Source organism: Dunckerocampus dactyliophorus, chromosome 14, assembly GCF_027744805.1.
Source record: "Dunckerocampus dactyliophorus isolate RoL2022-P2 chromosome 14, RoL_Ddac_1.1, whole genome shotgun sequence".
Classification (NCBI taxonomy): domain Eukaryota; kingdom Metazoa; phylum Chordata; class Actinopteri; order Syngnathiformes; family Syngnathidae; genus Dunckerocampus; species Dunckerocampus dactyliophorus.
Window position 1 is genome coordinate 8,662,145 of NC_072832.1, and position 21,785 is coordinate 8,683,929.

The 21,785-nt window shown below is 41.2% G+C and overlaps 1 protein-coding gene and 1 long non-coding RNA gene across 4 annotated transcripts in view; one reads left to right on the forward strand and one right to left on the reverse strand.

Annotated features, from left to right (window-relative positions):
* The window catches only part of LOC129194119 (uncharacterized), a 29,855-nt gene that overhangs the window by 5,354 nt on the left and 2,716 nt on the right, over positions 1-21,785 (forward strand). The window contains exon 3 of the long non-coding RNA XR_008573688.1: positions 6,978-7,064. This is a non-coding gene — a long non-coding RNA (uncharacterized LOC129194119). The remainder of the gene's footprint in view (positions 1-6,977; positions 7,065-21,785) is intronic.
* LOC129194115 (uncharacterized) lies at positions 945-17,266 on the reverse strand. 3 transcript variants are annotated; one of them, XM_054799048.1, is made up of 3 exons: positions 17,022-17,266; positions 3,025-11,469; positions 2,175-2,300 (listed from the first exon to the last, which is right to left on the reverse strand). In XM_054799048.1, the coding sequence occupies exons 2-3, from the start codon at positions 11,314-11,316 to the stop codon at positions 2,292-2,294; spliced, it is 8,301 nt and encodes a 2,766-aa protein (XP_054655023.1). In that variant the 5' UTR covers positions 11,317-11,469; positions 17,022-17,266; the 3' UTR covers positions 2,175-2,291. The 3 variants fall into 3 exon arrangements, with proteins under 3 accessions (XP_054655021.1, XP_054655022.1, XP_054655023.1); XM_054799046.1 differs by having other exon boundaries at positions 945-11,469; XM_054799047.1 differs by having other exon boundaries at positions 945-11,469; positions 16,968-17,266.

The window sequence follows — 21,785 nt, forward strand, 5'->3', positions numbered from 1 at the left end:
ACGATTTAGAATTTGACCAACATTATGGGGTGAAATGTACCTCAAAACTCCTTAATTAATACTATTATGAGTGGTTAATTTCTTTTTACACTTGAATGTAAAATTGTCACTTAGAGCCGCTAAAGGTCTAAAAGTACTGTCTGTAATTTGACCATAATTTTTTGGAGAAAAAACGCTAATAAGTCAGTAGTTTACTTCTTTTTTCCTCTTGCGTGATGACTCAGAATGCTAGCAAGTGTCGCATCTGTGACCAAACTCAACTTTGCATTTTGGTTTTCATCATTCAAGTAAAGACTGTGTGTTTTTATTGTGTTTACGTGTTACTATTAACAGTAGTTAACAGTAGTTAACTTATTTTTACACTTGTATGTCAGTTAGTAATGGAAAAACGTTACTTAAAGCTTGACTGTACAGGTTTTATGATTGACTCTGGGACCCATTATTTCCTATGGGAAAAAAATGTTTGTATTTCCAAATCAATCAGATGCCGACCACTGTTCCAAAACAGAAGAGGTTCCACTGTACAGTATATGAGGCTGGCTATCACATGATGATCCATTTAATCTGTGTTTTTAGTCACAACAACATTCGGCACACATCATCACATCATTAACACACAATTTGTACCACAAAATTTGATTTGGAGTTATTTTCCTACACAAGTTCAATGTATAGAAGTTCCTACCTGTGTGCCACACAATGGTCAAAACGATCATCAGCTTCTCAGGGGAAGTAGAGCCCACTTGTGGTGACTATGGGGAGCATGCACCACCACATCAGTGTTCTTTTGTATCAGGCAAGGGAAATCAAAGAAATGACATTTTCATTCAGTCATTCATATCATTAGATCCCATTGGTACAGTGGGCAAGGATTTGTTCCGTACAGAAAAAAATACAACACATACACATTTTAGCTGTTGTCTTTGTTTATTAATTCACCCAGGATCATTTTCTCCTCCAGTGCGCTCTCTAAACAGCCCTTCATAATTGTCGTGCGCAATCAGTAAAAAAGATGTTTAATTTTAGTCATAGACCCAGGGAATATTGTAAGAGTCAAAACAGGATGCTGACAGTAATATAATTTTGTTACTGCTTTTATTGTGTTTTCAAGTCACAAAATGAAGTCTGCAGCAGTCAGGTGATTTCTAAAAGGTAGTCATTTCGATGAGCACTTAGTTCGTGTGTGCATTCAGTCCATGTCACACTGCTTTGTTTCACAGCAAAACACAACTTCCAACATTAAATTCTGACTTTTCACAACAGCTCAGATCAACAACTTTTATGACGTCGTGCTTCTTTAAACAGCGCTTTACACCATCAGCAGACCTTTTGACCATTTACACACATGCATCACCAAGCCAGGAGTTGTGCTATCACAGTGTTTACACAAGAGAGATATCGTACTATCTCACATTCATAAAGGGAAATGGAATGGTGAACTCTGTAGCACAAATTTTAGCTTCAGCATATCACAGGGTCACACTAAAATATTCCGATACTTTTTCAACGTGAAAAACATGAACAAAATACGTATTATGTGATGTATTGTTTATGCATACTGACATTCACCACAACCCCAAAGCTAGTCGTCATTTTCCCTCACCAGTCAGTTATCTCCATGAAGTCGTCAAGTTCACTCATGGTTATTATATCGCAGGGTCGAAACATTGAGCGAGCTGAGTTCTCATTTTCACAAATTGTGCGTTCTGCAAGCTGGTTGTTTGTGTCGCACTCTGGGAACGACTCTTGTGTGTTGTAAACAGTGTTTTGTGTTCTGTTTATATCATTAACTGTATCCATGTACGGGGTTTGCTCCGGGCTGTAGCACTGACCCTCAGATTTCTGTCCATTTTCATTGCTTTGATTTGTGTTGCAGCTATTTGTAAAATATCCTTCCTCCTGGGCTCCTGTGGATGATCTTTGGGAAGATGTAGAAGAGATACCAGCAGGTTTAAATACTTGTGGATAAGCTTGGTAGCCTTTGTAATGCAGAAAAGGCTTATCAGCTGGCGACCCATAAGAGTGAAGCTCATGTTGCTGTTTGAGCTGCATATGTGGTTGGAAATTAGGCTGGGGGAACACTGGCTTGGGCTGATGTTGGAAGATGCTTTGTCCAGACTCACGAACATTGAGCTGAACATAATTACCCGTCTGTGGATCAAAGAAAGTCTTCATTTTCACCTCAATGGGTGCATCCACAAGAAAATACTGCCCAGAACCAATGTCTTGCAACACTTTACGCTGGGTCAGTGGGTAGGAGTGGGGATAGCTTGATTGTACATGGTACTGTGTCACTGCAGCTGGGTGGGTAGCATAATGGAGAGTGGGAGAAGAAGGAACATGAGCAACCATCTTTGAAGCAGTAGGGTGGGTAATTTGGGCAGAAGCATGAGGAGAGGACACTGGGAGGGAGATGGGTGCAGTGGCATGAGGGGTGGCAACTAGATGGGGGGCATATGGGAAGTGATGGGATACAGAAGCATGGGGGGAGACAGTTGGGTGGTGTACAGGTGCAGGAGCATAAGGAGTGGTAACCGGTTTGGACGAAGGGGCAGGGATGTGAGGAGAGGCAACACGTTGGTATGAAGGAGCAGTGGAATGAGGGGAGGCAACTAGGTGCAATATGGGTGCAGTGGAATGAGGCAAGGCGACTGGTTGCGATAGAGATGCGACTGCGTGTGATACAGGTGCAGTGAGACGAGGGGAAGCAGCAGAGAGTGAGTCAGGGAAATGAGATGCTACTGGATGTGATACAGGTGCAGGGGAACAAAGAGTGGCTTCTGAATATGATATGGCTGCAGTGGAATGATGGGAGGCAACTGATAGTGATACAGGTGCAGTGACACGAGGGGTGGCAACAGGGAGGGAGACAGAGACGGTGGAGTGAGGTGATGCATGAGAAATGAGGCGAGAGTGCTGGTTCTCTGTGTGCTTAGAGCTAGACCCACGAATTGGTGCATAAGTGAGGGAGACAGGAGGGGAAAAATGCGGAGAAGCCACGGCATGGCGGTTTGAGGACCATACCTCAGCGGAGGCAGAAGACGGCCTGCTGGAGGTTCTCTGTTGTGGTTTCTCCTCAGGGATTGCAGGTGCATCTTGGGTCAACTCTTTCCGTATTCTACGTGTAGTCAGCCTTTTTGCCCTGCGCAAGGCTTTGTCACTTTTTGGGGGAACCGTTGGAGGTTTTCCCGAACGAGACACATCACTGCTGAAACTGCAGGCTGATACTGGCCTCTCATAATCATACAACCCTCGTAAATCTGCTAGGTCAGCTGCACTGGTGGAAAAACTCCCTACATCCTCCGACATGTTACTGATGACCGAATGAGAGTCGTCTTCATCCAGAGCGATGCTTCTCCTGGAGAAGGGTTTGTGGTGGGGAAGAGGAGCTGAATATTCCTTTGATGAAGATGCAGGCAGAGCAATTGAGGATTCGTTAATAGGAGCAAGTCTGTTTAATTCTGTGACTGTGTCAAGATGGATGGGAGTTCCTGTGTTACGTCTCATTATCTCTTTCTCGTCCTCCCTTCTCTCTGCTCTCCATTCCATGGGTGAATCCACTCTGGAATCTTCTCCAAAATTCTTATGGAAACGTGGTTTGACTGATTTGGTGAAAGAAGAACCTTTGGTAGTGTTATCCTTCACTCTGAACATTAAGGGTTTGGCTCCCAGAGAAGGGGAGGATGTATTGGAGCGGGGGAGTGATGGAGCAGGAGATGCTGCAGCTGGAGGCCTATGTGATCCTCTATGGGATCCAGTGTCTTCACTTGCCCCAGGTGGATGGTTTTTTTGTTTAATGGGTACCGGAGAGCGTACTCGTCTTTCTTTGAGTTTCTTGTCTGTTGAGGCGATGGTGTAGTACTGAAGAGCATCCATCATCAGGGCGGCTCGTTTCTGCTCCTCAGGCTTTGACACTTTCTCCATGAGAGCTGTTGAATGTTCTTCTTTCCTCTTAGCTCTGGTCTCATCATCTCTGCTCACCTCTTGAGGAGCACTCTCAGCTCTGGGTAGCTGCTCCTCTTTTGGTTGTGCACTCGCTCCCTGTTTGTCTTCGCATCTCACCTGTTCACCTGTTACCTGCCTTTCTCCCCTTTGTTGCGCCTCCATCTCTCGCTCTTGAATCTGTTTAATTCTGCTCTCCTCTGCACGTCTTCTCTCCTGAATCCTCTTGGCTAGACGTTGCTCCTCCTTGAACACAGCTCTTATTTGCTCTTCCTCTTGAGCGGTTCTTTCCTCTTGGCTCAGTCTGTTTCTCTCCCCAACCACGACACTTCCCCCTTTATCCTCTTGAGTTTCTGCTCTATTTTCCCTTTTCTTTTCAATAGTTCCTTCATTGTCTGTTGGATTTGCTATACTGCCTTCCATTTCTTTTGCTTTTCTTTCTTCCTCCATTCTTTGTGCAGTTTCATTTAGTTTCTCCCACCCTTCTACATCTCTTTGTGGACATCTTCTCTCATCTGATATAAAAGCCATCCTCTCCTCTATCATCACTCCTGTGTCCTCTGCAGTTTTGTATTCCCTTCTCCTTGATTCTTGTTCTACTTTGGCTTCTGCTTCTTCGTAATAAGCTTCCAACCTTTCTTTTTGTGATTTTTTTGAGCTTGTTCCGTCTATAGTGATTTTGTCTACAACCTTTTCAACTTGGCTTATATTTGATCTTCTATCTTCGATGTCAGCTGTCTCCAGAGTGTTTTTTTCTTTTGGATTTGTACTATCAAGTAGTTTTAGTGACTTAGGGGTTTCTCTTGGTTTATTGATTGACGATGATGGTGTAGCTTGTGTAAAATGAAGATTTTGTTGTCTCCCAGACTTAGGCACTTCTTTTCCATCTGTCTCCTTTTGAACCTGAGTTTGTTGGGTCATTTTACTCAGAACTTGTACCTGTTTTTGCAAAATTCCCTTGTGATCTTTGAGATCTAAACTATTTTTTTCCAGTCTTTCTCTGTCTCCCAGTTTGAACATCCCAGTTCGTTGATGTTCTCTCTCAGTGATGGGAAAGACAACAGTTTTGGGTTCTTTGTTGACTTTGGCACTGTCTGTCTTTTTTGGCAAAGTTTTCTCCTTGGCAAAGTGCTCTTGGGGGTCAGACGTGAACACGGGGCGCCTGCTGTGACGAGACTTTATCAGCGGGAAGAATCCTTCTTTTTTGTGTGGAGGGAATTCCTGATTTGTGTTTTCTCTATCTTCAGAAACAATGACTTTCAATCTGGCGTAGTCCGCCAGGGCTGATATCTCAGGAATTGTAGACACTCGGTTTTGGGGTTTTGATTTAACTTGAGGTTCCTCCCTTGTTGGCTGTGAGTTTCTTGTGCTATGCCTTTCCTTTGCTGATAAACTATATTGAACTTCTGAGTGCTGTTTTGTCTCATTCCCATCTTTTGTCTTTCCACTGTTTTGCAACTCTGAGGGACAATCACTCTGTTTTGAAGGGTTCTTATCTGCTACTCCTCTTGTCTGAATACTGAATGTTGAAGGTTCTGATTTACTCTGACTTGTTAGTTGGTCAGGATGTTCCATTACCTTTGAAACTGACAACGTATCGCCAACATTTGTACTATTACTTCTATAAGATGTATTTACTTCTGGTATGCCTTGAACTTGGAAGTAGTCTCCTTCATTGGGTGGTATATTTACTGTTGTGTCATTTGTCATGTGTGCTCTGTCTGCTTCCCCATTATATGCTGTTCTGTTTATGCTGTGGCTCTTCATGTTCTTGTTCTTCAATGAGTCTGCCAATTTTCTCACACTGGATAAGACATCTTGTACAGTTAGCTTGTCTTCCAACTTATCTTTCAAATGCTCGTCACAGCCTTTTGAAGCAGGATATTTATCTTGATCATCTTTGATTGATTTGCTCATGCTTTCATCAGGTTTAGATAATGCTTCTTGTTGATGTTCATCAGTTGTAGCCACATTAGAGCATGTTGTGTTGGGATGTTTCACCACACTGCCAATCTCTGATCCTCCTGGGACTACACTGATGGCAATGTTGTCTATATGGACATCTTCCATTTGATTAATTTCTCCAGTGTGTGTCTCATTGGGTTTTGGAGATGCTTGTCTGTTTAAATTCTCATTTGAAGAGTTGGCCATGTCATTGCTCTTTTCTTTTCTTTCTAGGGGTGCACTCTTATCCCCTACTTCACTGCATTTAAATGGGTTTATGAAAGGTGCAACATCCTCTTCCAGGGGTGGCTTGAGGGATTGAGATTGTACAAGAACCTTGTCGGAATCCTGGACATAGTTGATTTCTGAGTTTATTACTTTTGCTGCTGTTTGCTTTAACTGCACATTTATTACTCCTGTATGAATTTCCTCTTGATATGTGAGGTGGTTCTTTGCCGAGTCTTCTTTAGATGTTTTAAGTGTGCATCCTGCCGTTTCTGCAGCCGTTATGTCCTGTTTAGAGTGAAGGAGTTCAGTTTCGGTTGTCACTTTATTTATAGAACTGAAAGTGAGTGTGGGGGTCGCATCTTTTCCAGTCAGGCCTTCTTTTACTTCTATTTTGCTTTGGGATCCTGCACTGATATTAGACCACTGCTGCAGGGGAGAGGTCATTTTCTCAGTAACATTGCCATCATGCATATTCATACTGATTTTAATTTGAGTCTCTGTAGAATGTGTTTCCTTTTCATTTTCTTTGCACATATCCAACAAAAATTCATTCTTCATGCTCATTTCTACACAAGATTTGTCTGCGTCAGCATTACTTCGTTTGTCATTCTTTCTTTCCGTAACAACTATTCCCATGATCTGCGGACTGCTCTTGGCCACACAGGTCTCACTCTGACCTAAGACAAAATCCTTGTGGACCTCTTTCTGTTTGCTTGTAGATTGTGACGACTCCTCCATAAGTTCATCAGAGTTTAATGCAGGTTTGCAAATGACATCTTCCGCCTTTTCTGACTTTTCTGCAGGTTTTCCTAGAAGTTGATCTTTACTTTTCTTTGATTCCTGCTCCTTATTTTGTGTTTCAGGTTGACCTGCTTGTTTCTGCTCCTCGATCAAGCCTCCATCTGTGCTCACGAAACCGGCAACCTTATTCGTCACTGCAGGCGCTTCAGGTACAGAGTCACTGCTTTTCATAGGGTCTATAGGAACGTCTTTCTGCAAGGGATTGAGAGTTTTACCGCTTGTTCTGTCAAAGATAGGACATGCCTTGACAAGTTGGTCCCCTAATGTTCTTCCCATCTGATGTTTTGAAGTAATATTACTTGGCATTGTGCTTCCATTGCCTCTAGACACCTCATGCAGTGGGGGCCTCTGCTTTCCATGAAGATTCTGACTAGCTGGTATTTGTTTAAAAACTTCCATGATGGCTGAAATCTCTTTCTCAGCATGCGCTTTTATTTTGGAAGTCAGAATCTCCTGTTTAGTCTGAGTTTTCTCTTTATGGGGCGATGCTTTGATAGCGGTAACATGTAGGCCTTTACTTGATACAGCACCACCCTCAGACTTATGTTTTCTTTCAGAATGTGTCTGCTGTGCATGACACTTGACATCAGATGTTTTCAACTTTTCAACTTTGACATCCATTCCTTTTTCTGAACCAGTATCATCAGTTACTGTTTTTTCTGCACAAGTAGGTAATAATTTGAATTCTTTGGATGTCTCACTGTAAACATAAAGACTCTCACTGGGTTTTACTTCCTCTTTGACTTGCTTTTTGGTTCCATCAATAATAGCGGGATTATCATGCTTAGATTTACTGTTATCAACGTTAACATTATCAAGTGATAGGTCTGATGTTACATTGGCATCGTTTGAAGCCACTTTGTTTCTGCCAAGTGACACCGAGTTCGTAAAGCCGTATTTTTCTCTAAGACTCTCATAATAATCATCCCAATGATCTGCTTTTGAAGGACTCTCTTTTTGTTGATGTGTTTGTGTCTGAGGCTGTTCTTTGCTTTGCTTGATAGTCACCTGTTCCTTTGTTGTTTCTTCCTTTGTGGTTATTGTACTTCTGACTTTTTCCTTGTGCTCTCCCTTCATTTTCTCCTTTATCTTTGCTAACTCTGCTCTAGCTTTGGCTAACTCCGTCTTAACACGCTCGACTTTATTAGGCTCACTTTTGACGTGTTGTGTTGTTGTTAGATTTGTAGGTTTTGTTAACCTTTCCTTTATGTTTTGCTGTTTTGCTAGCGCTACTTTAGCTAGATCCATGCTGATTTGCTCCATCTTGACCTGTTCCACTTTTCTGGCAACAGAATTAGCCTCTCTAGCTTCATGTATTTCTGCTTTAGGTTGAAATTCTTCTGCCTTAGCTTTCTTCTCTTTTACATCTTCAACATTCTGTTCATCTGTCTTTGTGCCACCGTGCTTTAGTTTTGCTTTGTATGTGTTTATTTGCTTTGCTTCTGTTTTAATCTTTTCCTCTCTTACTTGCTCTTCCATTTTCTTTTCGCCTTCTTGCTCACTTCTGACTGGTTTAGCCTCATCTTGAGCCAGTTTAAAGCCATCTTTTTGGGAGCGTTGTGTTGACTCTATTATCAGCTGTTCATTTTTTACATGTATGCCTTTCAGCTCCTCTATGTCAGTTTGTTTTTCTTTGACTTCTCTCTCTCTGTGTTCAGCTTGTTCTTTAACATCATTTGTTTCTTCTTTTTCATTTCTGAATTGGGTTGTTAAGGCTTTTGTGTTTTCCTCAGTGGTTCCATCTGTTTCTTTCCATCTTCCCTGCTCGTTTGCTTCATGGTGTTCTGGGTTCACCTTCGCCGTCATTGTTACTTCGGTCTTGGCTGATCGTGCTGGTTCTGCAGACTTATCTTTGGGAGTCTCCATACGAGTCCAGCATTCAACTTTAGGCATCTGTACTGGCGACTGCTCTGATTTAATTTGTGTAGTCATATTTTGCTCAGTCTTGATCGCAGTAAATTGATCATCTTTCACTTGGTTGACCTTTGGATGAGAAGAAGCCACTTCATGGACTGATGATGAGCTGTTTTGCGTGTTAGATTTAGTTGGTTGCTGGTTGTCCTTTAACATTGCTGCACATACCTTATCTGCATTTACCTGTGGAGCGTGTAGCTGCTGCCTTTTGATGTCTTTATTTATGCTCTGTTGACTTTCACCTTTGTGTTTGGGTGAACAGATCCCCTCTTTTATGGCGATTGCTTGTATGTTAGCCTGAGCATGTTGGTCTTGTTTCCAAGGCACTGCAGCTGCTTTCAAAGTGAATTGTTCTGTGATTGCTGTGTCTGAAGTTATCCACCTTTCCTTTGAAACATTATGATCCTGTTTGCTTTCTGTTAGTTGATAGCCAGCCACCTCTGCAGATTGCCTCACATGTGCTTCATTCAAATCCTTGTTTGTTGAATAGTCTTGATCAGGTTGCTTCAGCACGTCTGCATCTTGCCTGCAGGAAGTAAATGATGGCTGGACTTCAGTGAGGTTCTGCCCATTAGTCAGTTGATTACTGGGGTAATTTTGAACCTTCTCATCTTGACTTTGAGCAGGGTTATAGTCTGAAATGTGGCCTGTAGTGGGCTGAGAATTTGTTCCTCCAGGTAAGAGTCTAGGGCTGTAATACGGTTTGACACACTGATGTGAAGTCACATCCGTCCAACTGCATTCATGGCCATCTGGTTGTCGATCCTCCGGTATATCAATCACAGTGTCCTTGGATTGCTGGAGAGGCATGTCTTTGCTTTTTTCTACTGTCTCAAAGCTTTTGAATTTGCTCGGACTGTAGGTACTTTTGACTCTTTTCCTGTTGTCTTTGAGATTGAAGAGGAGGCTGGCTTTGGATTTATAGCTTGACATTCTGACATCAGGAGTGGCCCCCCTGCTTTCCGCACGCACTGGAGCATGTTCCACAAGTTGGGGAGAACCTGCATACTGACTAGTTTCAGATGGCTCTGCTTGGGACACAGGAAGCTCTGGTGAGAGCAGATTGTTGCAGGTTGGAACATTTTGCTCCATTGTTACAGCATTGTAACCAAATGGCGTGAAGTTGTCATTGCAAAGTGCTCCTTGTTTATCAACTGCCGTTTCAGTTCCAGTCATTATTTTGATCTGTTGCTGGATGTCTTTAACAGAGCTGATGGTGTCATTAACATGGCAAGACATCTCAGTAGCGGGTGATGCAGTTGATGGCCGCTTAGGTGGAGGTCTGTTGTTTCCCAGGCTGTGTGTCCTCATCCTTTGTGGATAATGTACAGCCAAGTCCGATTCACAGCGCTTCTCTAAGGCGGAAGCTTTGTGTAACCTGTTGGATGTTGAGGGATTGTTTGGGACAATAGGTGTTATCATAGTCCTGTGGTTCCTTCTACTTCTCTCTTGAAACATAGAGGAGCCATTCATTTGGGGTTCCATGGATAGCTCTTTGTGCTTGGGTTTTTGGCCCCACTTTGGGAACTCTGAACAACGCATAAACCCTGAGACTTCCCCTTGTTGGAAGGGGAACCTGTTACGGTCTCTCCATACTCTAAAGGGACTGAACTCACTGTGTATGAAGAAGTTAGTGTTGCAGTCCACTTGTGTCATCATGCTGTGTTGACTGTGGGACGATGCCATGAAAGAGGAGGCAGTGTTCATGTGAGACACTGCAGCTGCTTCAGAGGGGTAAAGGTTGACATCATGGGATGAGAACTGGCCAGTCAGGGGGAAGTGACCATTGGTAAAGTTTTGCTGATACGTTGTAGGCATGTTTATCAGAGCTGGTCTAGTCCAGCTTGCCTCATCGTTCCACTCTCTGAGTTGACCATCCATAACCGCTCCATCCTCAGAGTTAAATGCTCTGATAAGAGAAGAAACTCTGGAACGACTTCTTCGATGCTGCAAACTCAAATCTGACACTCCATTGCTGAAACAGCCCAGGTGGTCTCCTCTAAAAAATCTCTCTTGCTGGGACATTTCCATAAAGGAATTTTGGAATGTGGCAGAAAGCCTCCCCTGTGTGCTGTCTTCATAAACATCCCACTGTGGATTTCTATTCATCTGTACTCCATACATTCCTTCATGGATCCAGTCCTGTCCGTACTGCTGCACCATCATGCTGAAGCTGTCATGTGCAGCTCTTTTAAGCTCCTCTCTGCCGCCGTCCTCTCTTTCGAGTCCACTCTGAACAAAGGCCAGCTGTCTGTCCCTCTGGATGCAAGGTGATGAAGGACCCAGGTCCGAGTCATTATAAACGGCTTCATCGCCGATGCAGAGACTCCTGAAGGCTCTGTCTGTGAGACTGCTGACTTCACGGTCAGTCTCGTCCAGGAAGGATCCGCCACTCGAGGTGTCACTAAAGCCTCCATCGCTGTACTTTCGATGTCTGCCATTTTTTCGTCTCGAGCGACTTGAGCGACGCTTCTCCACTGAAGTCATGATGCAGGGTGGGTTGTGTCCTCAGCGGCTCACTTATTCATTCAAACATAACATTTTTAACTGTTGGACGCAAGAACCCTGAGTTTAGGGTTCCAGCTGCTACGGAGCTGTGCATCTCACTTGTCCTTTGTCCAAACATATCCTGAAAATGTCCTACAAGGCAAAACAAAAGCAGAATTACCATTTTAATCATGACCATTCTTATACCATTTCAAGTTTGAAAGTTGTTTTTTGGGGTGGGTGAATTTTTCTTGTTGTTATTTTGAAATACTGTATATCAACCTAAACAACAACATAAGATTTCAAGAATATCAGTTTATTGGAAATTGAAACACAAAAAGAATCTGTAGCCCCTTTCACACAGAGATACCACAGAATTGGCGCATTAGCGTTAGTGCACAGATGAATACATCTTTGTCTTTTCACACAGAACCCGCATAAGCGGGAGAGTGCAAGAAGTGTGTGACATATAAAGTACTTCTTGTCAGAAAGTGACATTTTATTTCAACTCTGTAGGTGTAATGGTACATGTCTTTGCATTTGTCTTTGCATTTGTATTCGCATCTACACAAGCCTAAAAGCACACGAGAAAGTGAAGCATTTGGCGCGGAAGCGAAGATTCAGGCAGATGAAAACAGTGCAGTCCAGCTTTTAACTAGTGGGATTCATGGCTAGCGATAGTGCCAGAGTTGGAAAACGTTAGTCCCCTGTTTTTGTAGACTTTGTCTTGCCTGTAAAATATGTAAACGGACAAAGGCAAGTGGATAAGACGAAAGTGGTGTGCCAGCATTGCACTATTATTGCTGCATTTTAGGCAATAAGTAACTTTAATTTACAAAAAATTAGCTAATAATTCACCCTGTTCAAATTGTTACTATTGCACTTGTCTGCATCGATCCACGTCTTCATTATCAATTTTATGTATTATTATTGTAGATGTTACACAAATTTACTTTTGTCCCCTATAACACAAAGCTCATATAGGTTACAGTCATCCCTTGCAATATTGCGGTTCGATTATCGCTCCCTCGCTCTTAGCGCTTTTTTTCAATAATTAATTGATTAATTAATGATTGCTGTTTTGTGGTTGACTATGGTGTACTATTAGTCAAAAAATATTTGAGACAAAGGTATATGTAGTACAGGGTTCCCTCGTTTATTGCGGGGGATCGGTTCCGAAAATAGCCTGCAATAAGTGAAATCCGCAGAAGTAGCCAACTTCATTTTTTTTTTACAATTATTATATATGTTTTAAGGCTATAATACCCCTCACCATACACGTTATTGACTTTTTTCAGGCAGGCAATAACATTTTCTCACATTTCTGTTGTTTAAACACTTTCAAAAAAGTTCAAACCTTTTTTGAATTTTAATGACCAACCTACAAGTAGGATACAAGAAATGATTAACTCACTCACGCGTATTCCACTCCTGTGGCAGTCCACCTCCTTCAAACCGAAGGTTCGTTTGCAAGCTAGCAAGCAAGCAAGCTAGCAATGACACAGGAAACATGGCAGTGCAGCACGGAGATTGATTGACAATGGTCAACAGCCAATCAGGACACAGAAAACAATGGGCAGTGCAGACAGACAAAAGAGGAAAGCGAGACAGTCAACTTCCCACAATGCAATTCTTCTTAAAGGGCCAGGCTTCGCCCTTGGCCCTTGGCAGCGTTCATACGCTGTAGTAAAAAAAAAAAAAAAGAAGCACTAAATAAATCAGCGAAACAGCGACTCCACAAAAGGTGAACCGCGATAGAGCAAGGGAACACTGTATTCTGGCCACTAGGAGTCAGTAATGTTCCATTATTGAGACATGACATTAGATTACCATCACACTGCATGGACTCAACCATGGCCTGTCCGACATGATAGAGTGAAAAGAAGTTCCCCTCCCATTTCGTGTGGAAGTGATATGTTTTTGGCTTCTTTGTCCTTCTCTCTTACTCCGTTTTAAACCCTTTCTTAAGGTTAGAATACAGTAAAAAATTGTAGGCTAACTAGCTAGCTCACTAGCTTGCTAATGGTTAAAACTATGATCATCTCTTCTGTCCGTGCAATGATCCTGTAGCCTGCGCATTACAGTTAAGCAATGTGGAGTGTAAAAGTGACTATTTTATACTTCCTGAAGCTACACTCTAAGAATCACGGGAGCTGTAGTCCTTTTAGCCATAAATTAGCCACATCATTGTTTAAGCCGCAGAGTTCAAAGTGTGTGAAATACTGTAAGTAACGTTTTATTTTTTATTCGACAATTGTATTTATAGGATAATTACTTGCCAGCAGTTTGTTGAGTTCAAAAACCATTGAACTGTTTACACAAGCTAAGTTTTGTGTTTTGCATTTTGTTCCCTGACAAAAATAAACTGAACTGTGACAGTAAAACCGCGGTACGTACCGAACTGTGATAATGGCGTACCGTTACAGCCCTTCTTTCCACACATCAGGGTGGTAGAAGTTAGTCTCTGAACCCCTCTGATATGCAGAAGCAGAAAAGTTTACTTTGACCTCCGATTTTGTGTCTATGCTGTTCACACCGAACAGTGACGCAAAAAAAGAGAGAAATGAGAAAATGCTGGCCTTTATGCGTAGTTTAAGTGGTGTTATTCCAAGATAGAAGAAAGAATAACTGGACAGGAATAAACAGAAATGTGCAATTACAGTTAATTAACCTTTTAAATCTGTCAAGTAAAAGCTCAACACAACTCGTTTTAGGGAAAACTAAAACCACAAGAACTTAAATGGGCAAATGTCGAAAACAAGGCAACAAACTTTACTTTACATTTAGGAAAAGTAAAATGAAAAAAATTATGACTACTACTAATTGTACTACATTAAAATCTTCTGCGCTCTGCGTGTATGCTACCTGCCGAGACAAAGGCTGTATGATTGACAAAAGGGCTCTTTTCCTTCACGCCGCTCTTCTATGGAACAAACATGCTGAGGTGCTGAACCCAATGCACAAAGTGATCTCTCTTCCTGCCTGTTTGGAAGCAGAAAATGACAAACAGACACGCATGCACATGGCAATGTAATGACGCCAGCAAAATTGTGGAGTTAATTTTCATTTATTGTGTGATTAATTAATTTATTATCGTCCCAGGCCTAGTGTTTTTTCCTGAACGTTTTAATCTTGCGAGAGCTTGTGACATGAGGTCTTGTGACACTCCTATTTAAAAGCTAAAACGTAACCGTTCCAGCGATATTAGTATTATTCCTGCACTGCTAAAACTTCCGGAAATAGCAGCTTCACTTACACTTAGCCAATAGCATTGATGTGTAAATTTTCACATCCATAATAACCACCAAAGTCTCCCCTTTACTCTGATACCAAGGTCATCCAGGTAGACCTTGTAGATGCAGAGAAAAAACTGTATGTTTGGATATTGTCAAGCTAAATTCCCAATACGCAATACGCAATACTGCACGAGGGTTAAACTAGCACACCTAAATGATAGAACAAGACACTCTTTAGACACACGCAGACATGCGGGAAACAGAGCTGAACTGACAAGACACGTGCAAGACAGCCCAGTCCAAAGGTCATAAATCAAGAACTAAAAACACTTAGCAACCCAACACCAAGTCCAAAAATCCTAAAAGGTGTCTTGTTGCTATGTGATACATAGTGTGCTGCCATTACAAAATTCAGTACAGTATGTGTTTCCGAAAACAGTCCGGTAAATCCCTGCACTCTAACGGCCTGACCTTCACAAGCGTGTTTACATCAACCTGCACTGTTGCTACGTGCACAAACGACATACTCACGTGAGTTATTTTGGGGCATCAATTATTTGCATTAACTTTGAATGACCTCATCCACACACACACACACACACACACATAACTGAGATTGAAGAAATACATATCCTACCAGTGTACTACAATAGCTAATAACACAATGTTGTACACAGATGTTTCCAGAAATGCACATTTCAGTGTTCCCTATCCACCCAAATGTACACATAAAAACACATTCACCAGCTGTCATGCGCATTTTGGCTTAGTCGCACATTATAACGCCTTTGTTCACAATAATCAGTTATGTTCATCAATTTAGTGGTTTATTAGACGGACAATGATGTGTGCATTATCTTTCAAATCAGCACATGCTTACACAGAGCCCAGGAAACATGAATGGGTTTTTTTCCGCTCGTGCGCCAGTGTAATGTTCTGCCTTTACAAAGATAATAGTGGTTTCCATACGACTGTACCGCATCATACTGAGAGGCATTTCTAATATTTGTGATGTCCTTATTGTGTTGCACGAGGCCCAGAATATTAGAAACAACTTTCAGTGTGATGCAGTGCAGTTATAAACCACTGTACCTCTCTCTGATATTGCCAATCAATACTGATCATTATTCTTATTTTAATGGTAGAGCTTATTAGATCGAATGCAATATTGTACATATCATTGTGCGTGGTTCTTAATGAAATGTCCGGTAAGTGTATATATCAAATTTGAACCGTTAGTTCAAGTACAAAATGTATCCTGTATCATTGAAAAAGTTGATTAAAAACAAACAAATCTGGCTTGCTAATTATCTTGGCTGTACTTTTGCTCATTTATAAACATCCATCCATTTTCTCTGCCGCGGGGGTATGCTGGAGCCTATCCCAGCTGCCTTCGGGCAAGAGGCGGGGTACACCCTAGACTGGTTGCCAGCCAATCACAGGGCACATATAGACAAACAACCATTCACACTCACATTCATACCTATGGACAATTTATAGTCGCCAATTAACCTAACATGCATGTTTTTGGAATGTGGGAGGAAACCGGAGTACACGGAGAAACCACGCACGCACGCACGCATGGGGAGAACATGCAAACTCCATAAAGAGATGCCCAAAAGAGATTTGAACCCAGGGCCTCTTCCCGATCTCCTGACTGTGTGGCCAACATGCTAACCACTAGGCCAACATGCGGCCCCCATTGCTAAAGATATCATTTTAATTTAAGAGAATAAATTGGACATGACAAAGGCTAAACCAAACAAAACAAAGAGTTTCTGCCACATTGTTAAACTCCAGCCACAAAAATAATATTAATATACACAATGATATTACCCAGTAACAATTCAACATAATAAATAAAAAAATAAAATGAGTAGGAGAAGCAGTAGTAGGAACATCACAGGCGTGTGCTTTAGGTTTAACTTAGTTGCCAGACTGAAGAGCATCCAAATGTTCATTAATATCTTCAGGCCTGGAAGCCATCCACGAGTATTTAGAGAACATCTAAGCCCTACTGCTCCACCGCCATGTTGTGCCTTACACATTACTTTGCATTTAAATAGTTTACAAACAACTCTTAATATGCGGTCCAAATGTGTGCATTTGTCGTGTCTAATCTTATTTAAATGCAAAAAGTCAAGCTGACGGTTTGATTTCTGTTTATTCTTGCATGTGACTGGTTTATTTTTGTCCAGTGACAGCTTCCAACGTTAAAACCTGACACCACGGTGACCTCCATTGAGAAGTCCAAACATAGACAGAAACAATCCAGCGAAATATACAGTATATTTTTAATAAATGCTTCGAATTGATAAAAGCATCCGAGTCAAATTAAGAATAGACATGTCATGAAATCAATGTCTAAAATTTGATTTTAAGGAGATAATAGAGACAAGTTATATTTTTGGTTACCTTCTTGACTTTTTCTATGTTGGAACAAGAATGCCAGGTGAGGTCTTACCTTACCTTCCAAGTCCTTAATTCATCATTTGGACTCAAATCCCCCCCCCCCCGCAACAAAAGGCCTCGTTTATAAGGGGGGTGTCCGGGTATCACCGCTCTGGCGGCCGTCTTCGCCGACCCTCTATGTGGTCCACTGCGGGGTCTTGGAGGGTCTGACCGAAGTGAGGCAGCGGGTCTCGGGCCGCAGACCAGACAGAAATAGAGGAGTTGTCCCAGAGAGAGTGTCCATCATGGGGGGACAGAATGGGGGCTTGGAGCTGGCGTGTAGGTTTGTGAGATCCTGTGGTGTCGAGTATCAGATGGATGAAACAAACAGCCTGGCAACTATTTATAAATGAGGACAGCCATCTCTCAGGAATGAGCTTTTGGCAAAATGGGGACATATTCACCGTGGAGACGTTAAAAGAAAAGCACATTTTGTACATTTTGCTATTTTAATGGCTGTTAATTGGGGGTCCATTTTTGGTGGAGACGTAAATACCACGTCTTTGCACTTATTAGAGCATCAACAAGTCTCCACTCACTTGCTCTCAATGGGGGCTCCATGTTCTCTGTCTTTTACCTACACTTGTATCACTTTATCGCAGTCTAATAATCTACCCGGCTACAGCTTCTGTCAAGCTGAAAAGGCCATACGGCAGACGAAGGGGGCAGGCCCGTGCCGCCCACTTTCTCCCCTCCAGGGCCCCGCCCCCTCCCACAACCCGCTGCTATAATGGGAGATTGCAGCAGCGGATCATTTCCTGGGATTCTTGGCGGGTGCAGGGCTGGCGTGGCAGGGTGATGGACACACACACATGGGCGGCTCCACACACACACATACACACACACACACACACACACACACACACACACACTTGGGTCCAGAAGTATTTGGAAAGTTCAGATTTTATACATTACAGTGGGTTTGAAATAAAACTGGTCATTTACCATTTAGTGCCTGCATTTTCAGGGACAATTGATATGATTGTGAATATAACCTTTTTATTAATACTCGTTTCCTTCCTGGAGCTGCTTTGCCAGGGCTTCACTTGCTTCTTGTTTGTGGGTCTTGCTACCTTCACTTTAGTCTTCAGTAAGTAAAAACGCATGCTTTACTGCCTTGAAATCACCACTGAAGAGTATTTGATTTCCCTGTCTTCAGAAAGTCTTCATGTGCATTCATAGTATGCACATGTTGAGAGGCATTGTGATGTGGTATGCTTTGGAACATGAGCTCTTTACCTTACAGTACTTTTCTCTCTTGCCAGATAATTGTCTTTATTTATTTTAAAGATGCCTCTTTCAAAATAGATCCTAGATCAGTTTGTATCAGGTGGCATCGAGGAGAACGACGTTATTAGTAGGGATGCTCCAATCAATCGGCCACCGATCAATATCGGCCGATTTCCATCAAATTAACGTGATTGGCGTATGCCGATAAACGCCTTTTCAAAGCCGATCACGAAAACCAATCGGCGTGGGGCGGCAAATCCTACATGTCCGCTGTGTCACATGACACGGGCTACGCCAATCGAGTGTTTGATCACTCCCTTACCAAACCCACAGTATCTCCGTTCGACTATTCTTGCATCTTTGTTTACACGCTTTGCCTAGCTGGCACTGGCTGTACTTTGCGCTGGCGGCGGCGAGTTAGCTAGCGCTATCCGCCCAGCTTCTGGTTTTCAGACACCAAATGTGACTTTTTACCACAGTGACTTTTTGTTTTTAAAACAAACAATGCGGTTAGTTCGTTTTTGTCCCACGGGGAAGCCACAAGTGGACTTCACGTTCTTGGGGGGTACGTACTAACTTTTTCAAGCGTCACTGAACAACTTTACTCTGTTGTTGTCGTAAATAGTGTGGTTGTTTAATGAACATAAACATGTAGTCTGTCCAGCCTCATGACGGTTGTACAATGACGGGGGTCTCCGAGCTCGCCAGATGATTCTGAGTATCTCACAAAGAGTCAGGTGCTTCAACTCTTAGTATTAACTGTTGAATTCAGACTTTATGCATTTTTTTATCATGACAAATGAGCACAAAATAGCACAAAGACGACGGCCACACGGAGTGGAGATCTGCTGGGTAAATAAAAATGTTGCCAGTCATGAATAAAACTCAAATAGTTGACAGTTGTAATAGTGATGCAAGTTGGAGACCCCTGCAACCCCCTGCAAAATGTCTTAAGTCTGTTAAGTTGAAGTTAAGATATCTATTTAATAAAGGATTAATACATTTTTTTCTGTTAATTTTGTTCTCTTGAGCTAAAAAAAAAATAAAATAAAATTTTGTTTTCCATGTATTCATATTACTCCAAAACATGCGTCAAATTAAATTCAGGTTTGTGACAAATAGTACAAAAATTGTTTCACACAAGTAAAGTAAAAAAAAAAAAAGACAATCCGCCCAAACATTTATTTTTTAATATGTACCCATTTGCCAGTGACCTGTGGGATTTTCTACCAGTGCCCCTTAGCAATAGCAGTCATCATAAATACATTGTAAAATGCACAGTTAATCCATGTGATCAGTATCGGTATCTGCCGATCTCACTCATGTATGAGCCGAATCGGCAGTATAAAACCCTAGTTGGAGCATCCCTAATTATGAGACGTTGTTAACATATTGATGTTTTATGGTAATATATCATTTGTATGTGGTTTAAGTCCCAGGGACGGCAATATGAGGAGTGTAAATTCTAACTTGAGGGAAGGAAATGAGCTTCTATTATACCCCTGTTTCAGATTTCTAGTGTATTTGCCAATGTACCACCACATAAATGATTATTAATATTAGGCTTTGCGATTATATTTGTAATTATATTTGAAAAAATTAAAAAAGCCCCCCTAAAAAACAAAACAAAGAACAATGAAAACAGGACTATTTGTTTCTATTTTTTAAATCTTTATGGAGTGGAAAGCAAAAAACGAAAACATCTTACAAAAGAGCGAGTCATTTTTAATTTCTTTAACTCTCAGTATGTGAGAAATAAAATAGAAAAAAAAATAAAATAAAAAATTATCGTGACAAAAACTGTACGTACAAAAAGTTATAAAAAGCTCTACTTTTTTTTTAGAGTGAAATGTATGATTAAAATGATTAGTTTTCACCATTTAAATATAAAATACTATTAAAATAAACCAAAAAATATTTGAATTAATTCTAGTTTGTGTTACAGAATAATAAAAAAAAATTGCTTTTATGTGACATAAGAGTTTCTGTATGGTCAGTGGTGAAGATTCCTGCTCACTAGCGCCCTCTGGTGGAAATACCAAATGTAAGCCCCTCGACTCTGTCTTGGTCCTCTTCTAACTGCACGTTTAGTTTTTGTGCACTGTTGTGCCCAGCTGGACTTGGAGCATTGATCCCAAGTGTTGACAGCAGGCCTCCAGCGTGCTGAGTCAGGAAGGAGGAGCCATGTTGTGGTGGTTACGTGGCACACAGCCCACCTGCACATTACTGGCTGCTGCATTAAGATATGCTTCGTTAGTAATATCTCCATTCAGAGAAGAGCTTAATTGATCCTAATTGATTGGCTTATTGATCAGGTCTGCCGCGGGAATTAAAAGGAGACATCGTAGTGTAGAGGGCAGCTTCAGGAGCTGGTTTCTCAACTCGTGCTAAGTTCAGGTGTTGTGCAAGCAAAAAGTCTACCCTGGCGTGATTGCATTTGACCGAATCTGTGCACAAATATTTCATTACTGCAACAAAAGAAGGCCATTAACTGCAATGTAAGAGTGGAGTCAAGCTGCTTGTCACCCACATTCTCACCACGTTTGTCTGCTTCTCTGGCTCCTCTCCAGCTAATTTGATATAACAATGCAACACAAGAGCGCCTCAGGACTTTTTACAATTATCAATGATGCCACATGCTGCAGCTGAATGTCAACACCAACTTGACTTGTTTATGAAATATTAAAGCCCCGATTTATGAGCAGAACTTAATGATGATCGGAGTCATTAGAACTTCAGCAGGCTTTGTTTTGGCGATAATGATTCAATTCCACAGCAGCTGTATTCAATTTTTGGGGGAGGCTGAATGCGTTTTTCTACCTCTTTTGTAAGAATGGGATGGACTGTGGCATCTGTTGGGGTGCATTTTTAGGGAAAGGAAGTGGAATTGTGGGAAGATATTAGTTGCCAGGTCACAAGGTTGATGTCACAGCCTTTTTGGTGTAAACATAAAAATACATACAGTATATATAGAAAGTAATGATATACAAGACTATATATACATACATACATTCATGTGTGTGTGTGTGTGTATCTAAATCAATTCGAGACTACTAAAATGGCTCACGTTATTAGTATATTAAACCCAAATTGTGATATTTTTGGTGGAAAACAAAATATATATTCAAAATATTGATTAAAAAAATGCTGAATGTTTTGTATATTTTTTTTAAAGATAAAACAATCACAGTGTGGAAAACAACACTGAAAAAAAACAGTTTTGTTGGAATATATGTCTATATATTCAGAATAATTGTAATGTTTGTTTAAGAATGAGAGAGATCTACACAAATATACATATTCTGAATAATGGTAAAAAAAAATATGCACAGATTACAGTAGTTGTGTTTTTTTTAAGTTACGACCATTAAAGCCTTTTCAAATTGATCAATATATTAGTTAGTAAACTAAAATGACATTATTTTTGGTGGAAAATGAAATAGAATATATTTTTAAAATAATGATTTTAAGAAAAAAAAAACAAATATTTTATAAACGATACAACATCATATAGAATAATTTTTCAAAAGGAAAAATAATTTTGAAATGGTC